This window comes from Phoxinus phoxinus, assembly GCF_949152265.1.
Source record: "Phoxinus phoxinus genome assembly, chromosome: 2".
In the NCBI taxonomy this organism is placed as follows: Eukaryota; Metazoa; Chordata; class Actinopteri; order Cypriniformes; family Leuciscidae; genus Phoxinus; species Phoxinus phoxinus.
Genome location: NC_136877.1, coordinates 4,335,846 through 4,341,905, shown reverse-complemented (window position 1 = coordinate 4,341,905; position 6,060 = coordinate 4,335,846). Strand labels below are relative to the sequence as shown.

Genomic DNA, 6,060 nt, shown 5'->3' with positions numbered 1-6,060 from the left:
CTGTCTGTCTGTCTGTCTGTCTGTCTGTCTGTCTGTCTGTCTGTCTGTCTGTCTGTCTGTCTGTCTGTCTGTCTGTCTGTCTGTCTGTCTGTCTGTCTGTCTATCTATCTATCTATCTATCTATCTATCTATCTATCTATCTATCTATCTATCTATCTATCTGTGTCTGTCTGTCTGTGTCTATCTATCTATCTATCTATCTATCTATCTATCTATCTATCTATCTATCTATCTATCTATCTATCTATCTATCTATCTATCTATCTATCTATCTATCTGTGTGTCTGTCTGTCTGTCTGTCTGTCTGTCTGTCTGTCTGTCTGTCTGTCTGTCTGTCTGTCTATCTATCTATCTATCTATCTATCTATCTATCTATCTATCTATCTATCTATCTATCTATCTATCTATCTATCTATCTATCTATCTATCTGTCTGTCTGTCTATCTGAAAAGTGCACATTTCTGTTCAAAAGATTGAATGTACAGTAGTGGCCAAAAGCGATGCCTGGCCTAGGAAAATCAACATGTTCACTCTTTATTTAAATATTATTCAAATTAGTTAAAGATTTTGTAAGCATAATGCGTAGATATGCTTGGAGTCAACTGTTTTATTTGTGATAAGAACGCAATAAAACATGCCAAATTGTGTCAACATAATTTTTGGCCAGTTTACAACTAAACTGATTTTGTTGAAGTCAATGTAAGATTTTTCCTGTGAGATTTTTGTGTTTCTATGCTTTTTAAAGCCAAGTTTAGAGTTTTGTTCTTCCCTTTTTTTTTATTAATTAAATTTTTTGATGGTTTAATCTAACTTGTAGGGTCATTAATCACGAAAAACCCCTCCGGACATCACTTTTGGCCAAATGCTTAACAAAATAAAAACATGAGCCTCACAGGTCTGGTTTAAACACCAACGTTCCCCATAGACTTGCATTATAAGTGCATTGCTATCCACACAAATGGAGGGGCCGGGTGAGTCACAATAATGTTCTGTTATATTGTTAAAAATGTTGTTGCTAGAGCTTGTTTTGAGCATTCCTTAAACTGTGCATTGGGGAAATTCCCATTTATATATTACAAAGACTGTTGTCTCAGCAATAGCAGTGTAGAAACACAGTTAGAGACTCTTACTGAGTCCCGCTGTGCTTGACTGTTTATCGTGAAATCACTGTTTATATTTCTATGTGGTGCGACCACAAACATTTTCAAAAGGCATGTGCGCAGAACAAATGGCACGAGAGATCAAATAAACCCTAAGTCTAAGCACAAGTCTCTAATATGCCATTTAATAGCACGTTCTTAAGAGAAAAATCCCAGTTTTCTGCACCGACATCCATTAGGCTTCAGAAGTCATTTTCAGGCCGTCTTCATTTGCATAATGGTCTGGAACAAATACTGACGTCTTAAAAACTATTTCATGTTATCTTGACTACAATGAATCAAACCGATCTGAATGAAATATAGCTGGAGAGATGCTGGCTCATATTCCAGCAACTGTAATTGGTACCAGAAAGAGTCTCTCATGTCAAAAAAAAGGGAAAGCGAGTGAATATTCAGTGTGTGACGGCCTTATACTGCCTGCAGTAAAGAGTGTGTTACTGGACTATTAAAGCCACAGAACTAATGCATGTTTCATCAAGGACACCTTGGCTTTGGGAGACACACAAAATGAGCAATTTACATATGCAACACTGTCTAGTTTTAGCGGAGACTGGAATCTGTATCGATTTAGGTGTCGAAATAGGTGTCAGTTTGTGTATTGCTTGTGTGTGTTTATTGACTGGTTTCACTAGTTCAGGCTGCAGGATTTCTTAATGGCTTAAGACACACCATCAAAATACAATTCTTGTCTATTACCACCATCTGCAACTTCTACCAGCGACAGAAACAAACGCAGGTTCAATAGCAAAATATCTGTGAGAGCTTTGCTATATTGTAATGCAACGATGTTAATATGGATCAAAACTAGTTCGGACATCATTTATAATCTGAAGGGTTTAATAACAGTATTTGGTTATGGTTACACTTGAATAAAAAGATGATAGTTCTGTGTAAAAGCATGTAATCATAAAGGAGTATAGACCATACATTGACCAGGCTCAATAAGAAGAGATTTGGTTCTTACATCATTATCGTTTTTTACTTCTTACTTTAATTCAGAAAGGATGCATTAAACTGATAAAAAGTGTTTTTAATTTCAAATAAATGCTGTTCTTTTGAGCTTTCTATTCAGTTCAAGGAATTCTGAACAAAGTTTTTAACGTTGATAATAATTGGAAATTAAGCAAATCCTCATATTAGAAGGATTTCGGAAGGGTTGTGTGACACTGAAGACTGGAGTAATGATGCTGAAAATCCACAATAATAAATTCCATTTTAACATATATTAAAATACAAATCAGTTTATTTATAAGACATTGAGGTGTTTTATTATTATTCAATTTCTGCATATTTCTGCATAGTTAGACCTACCTGGAGATATTAAAGCGCTGTTTACAAGGTTACATGGGTCAAAAACAACAACAACAACAACAAAAACTTATGCATTTTGACAGGGAAAAAAATCTGAACCGGTCTGACGGGGACAATAGAAAAAAGTGAGCCCTCATATAGTAAATGTGACATTTATTATAATGGGTTTATGTAAAGATTGTTTTAAGTTAACTTAAATTAAAAGTTGTTATATTTTTTAAAGCCTAATATAAATATTAAAAATGATAGTTGTCAATGGCTATAATCAACGGTTAAAATTGAGGGGAAAAAAATCGATTACATATAGAGACATCAGTTCAATAGGCCTTCTATTGATAATTATTGGCCTTCTTTCATAAAAAGCCATTAGAGAAATATTCTACTGTCTTTATGTTGTTTCTACATTCATTTGGAGATTAAATATGAAATTATGACATATAAAAATAATAAATGAGTCCACTTCTCTCTTGTCTCGAGGCTGTGACTCTGAATAGTGTTCAGTGCTCGTCTGTACCACAGAACAGTTTACATACTTTGCTCCAAATTTTGCCGTTACGTTAGAACTGGTCACTGTTGTCGCTCGCGAAAACCACATGGCGTCGCCGTGGGTGTAAACGTGCAGATTAAGGGCTGGTAATATTATAAAAAAGATCCCCTTCCTACGTCAGAAGAAGAGCGAAATCTGATCGGCTTGTTTTTTTGACATGCTTGCAGAGAAAGGCTCACCAAAATAAAGTTAGATTGTCACTTTTCATGTTTTCAGGGTTGGTAGAAGCACCGGGGACCCAATTCTAGCACTTAAACACGGAAAATGTCAAATTTTCATGATATGTCCCCTTTAATGGTAGGTGCGATTAATCGAGATTACTTACAGAAACATTTGCGATTATTTATATATATACAGGTTCTTCTAAAAAAATTAGTATATTGTGATAAAGTTCATTATTGTCCATAATGTAATGATAAAAATTAAACTTTCATATATTTTAGATTCATTGCACACCAACTGAAATATTTCAGGTCTTTTATTGTTTTAATACTGATGATTTTGGCATACAGCTCATGAAAACCCCAAATTCCTATCAAAAAATTAGCATTTTTCATCCAACCAATAAAAGAAAAGGGTTTTTCATACAAAAAAAGTCAACCTTCAAATAATTATGTTCAGTTATGCACTCAATACTTGGTCGGGAATCCTTTTTGCAGAAACGACTGCTTCAATGTGGCGTGGCATGGAGGCGATCAGCCTGTGGCACTGCTGAGGTGTTCTGGAGGCCCAGGATGCTTCGATAGCGGCCTTAAGCTCATCCAGAGTGTTGGGTCTTGCGTCTCTCAACTCTCTCTTCATAATATCCCACAGATTCTCTATGGGGTTCAGGTCAGGAGAGTTGGCAGGCCAATTGAGCACAGTAATACCATGGTCAGTAAACCATTTACCAGTGGTTTTGGCACTGTGAGCAGGTGCCAGGTCGTGCTGAAAAATGAAATCTTCATCTCCATAAAGCTTTTCAGCAGATGGAAGCATGAAGTGCTCCAAAATCTCCTGATAGCTAGCTGCATTGACCCTGCCCTTGATCAAACACAGTGGACCAACACCAGCAGCTGACATGGCACCCCAGACCATCACTGACTGTGGGTACTTGACACTGGACTTCAGGCATTTTGGCATTTCCTTCTCCCCAGTCTTCTTCCAGACTCTGGCACCTTGATTTCCGAATGACATGCAAAATTTGCTTTCAGCCGAAAAAAGTACTTTGGACCACTGAGCAACAGTCCAGTGCTGCTTCTCTTCGCTGTTTCTGGTTCAAAAGTGGCTTGAGCTGGGGAATGCGGCACCTGTAGCCCATGTCCTGCACACGCCTGTGCACGGGGGCTCTGGATGTTTCTACTCCAGACTCAGTCCACTGCTTCCGCAGGTCCCCCAAGGTCTGGAATCGGTCCTTCTCCACAATCTTCCTCAGGGTCCGGTCACCTCTTCTCGTTGTGCAGCGTTTTTTGCCACACTTTTTCCTTCCCACAGCCTTCCCACTGAGGTGCCTTGATACGGCACTCTGGGAACAGCCTATTCGTTCAGAAATTTTCTTGCTTGAGGGTGTCAATGATGGCCTTCTGGACAGCAGTCAGGTCGGCAGTCTTACCCATGATTGCGGTTTTGAGTAATGAACCAGGCTGGGAGTTTTTAAAAGCCTCAGGAATCTTTTGCAGGTGTTTAGAGTTAATTAGTTGATTCAGATGATTAGGTTAATAGCTTGTGTAGAGAACCTTTTCATGATATGCTGATTTTTTGAGATTTTTTGAGAATTGGGTCATGAGCTGTATGCCAAAATCATCAGTATTAAAACAATAAAAGACCTGAAATATTTCAGTTGGTGTGCAATGAATCTAAAATATATGAAAGTTTAATTTTTATCATTACATTATGGACAATAATGAACTTTATCACAATATGCTAATTTTTTGAGAAGGACCTGTATATATATATGTTTTTTTTTTTACCGCGCTAGTTCTACAGCATAAATGTGACCCTGGACCACAAAACCAGTCACATGGGTCATTTTTATTTAAATTGAGATTTATACATCATATGAAAGCTGATTAAATAAGCTTTTTTTTTGTTAGGATATGACAATATTTGGCCGAGATATGACTATTTAAAAATCTGGAATCTGAGGGTGCAAAAAAATGGAAAAAGTTGTGCATTTATGTTCACGATTGTGCTGCATTCACTCACAAAAATACATGTTTTATATATTTACGGTAGGAAATGTACAAAATATCTTCATGGAACATGATCTTAATATCCTAATGATTTTTGGCAAAAAAGAAAAATGGATAATTTTGACCCATACGATGTATAGTTGGCTATTGCCACAGATATACCCGTGCGGCTCCAGACAGGTTTTGTGATCCAGGGTCACGTATGATGTGTGTTTGTGTGTTCCAGCACTTACTTGTGTCCGAGCTCGTGTGCGACTGTGAACGCCAGAGGAAGGCCCGTGTCTTCATTAATACTGCAGCTGCGGTGAGGTTGACACATTCCCGCCACATGAGACAGTCCCAGTGTCTCACAGGGCTTATTGATGGCGGCACAAATGTCTTTCCTGCGTCACAGAAACGATGCATTATACTGTATATGTAAAGCAATGTAAAACTGGTTAGAGTTAGGCCAGATGTACCTAGTGATCAGGACAGCCACATCATGATGGACTGGATGATCGTCATCCTTCATGTTAATGCCTTTCTGCCACTTACAGAAGCTGTTCAGGCTGTTGTCTGCATGATGGGAGATTTTCAAATCCTCCTGATAATAAATGATAGTATTAAATACATAAAGGAAAATTGTATTTTCATACATGTGCAGTATGTAAGTATGAAATAGGATTGAGTTTAAAGAAGAAATACAGTTTCATTATTAAACTTTGTGTGAAAGGCAATTACAAAATACGTTTTATTGCAGCTTTTATTAAAGATATCATGTTGTAGAATGAGAGTTTAATACAACTCTAGATATTTATTCACTTTATAAGGTGAAAATGGGGGGTTTGCATAGTAAACACAATGCATATAAATAAAATTCAATGGAAACCTT

General features: G+C 37.2%; 1 protein-coding gene across 1 annotated transcript in view; it reads right to left on the bottom strand.

Annotated features, from left to right (window-relative positions):
• adamts7 (a disintegrin-like and metallopeptidase (reprolysin type) with thrombospondin type 1 motif, 7) overlaps positions 1-6,060 on the bottom strand; it is a gene marked incomplete at its 5' end in the record, with an annotated part of 78,288 nt that overhangs the window by 52,568 nt on the left and 19,660 nt on the right. The window contains 2 exons of the mRNA XM_079597801.1: positions 5,423-5,572; positions 5,648-5,772. Coding sequence (XP_079453927.1) covers positions 5,423-5,572; positions 5,648-5,772 — 275 coding nt within the window. The remainder of the gene's footprint in view (positions 1-5,422; positions 5,573-5,647; positions 5,773-6,060) is intronic.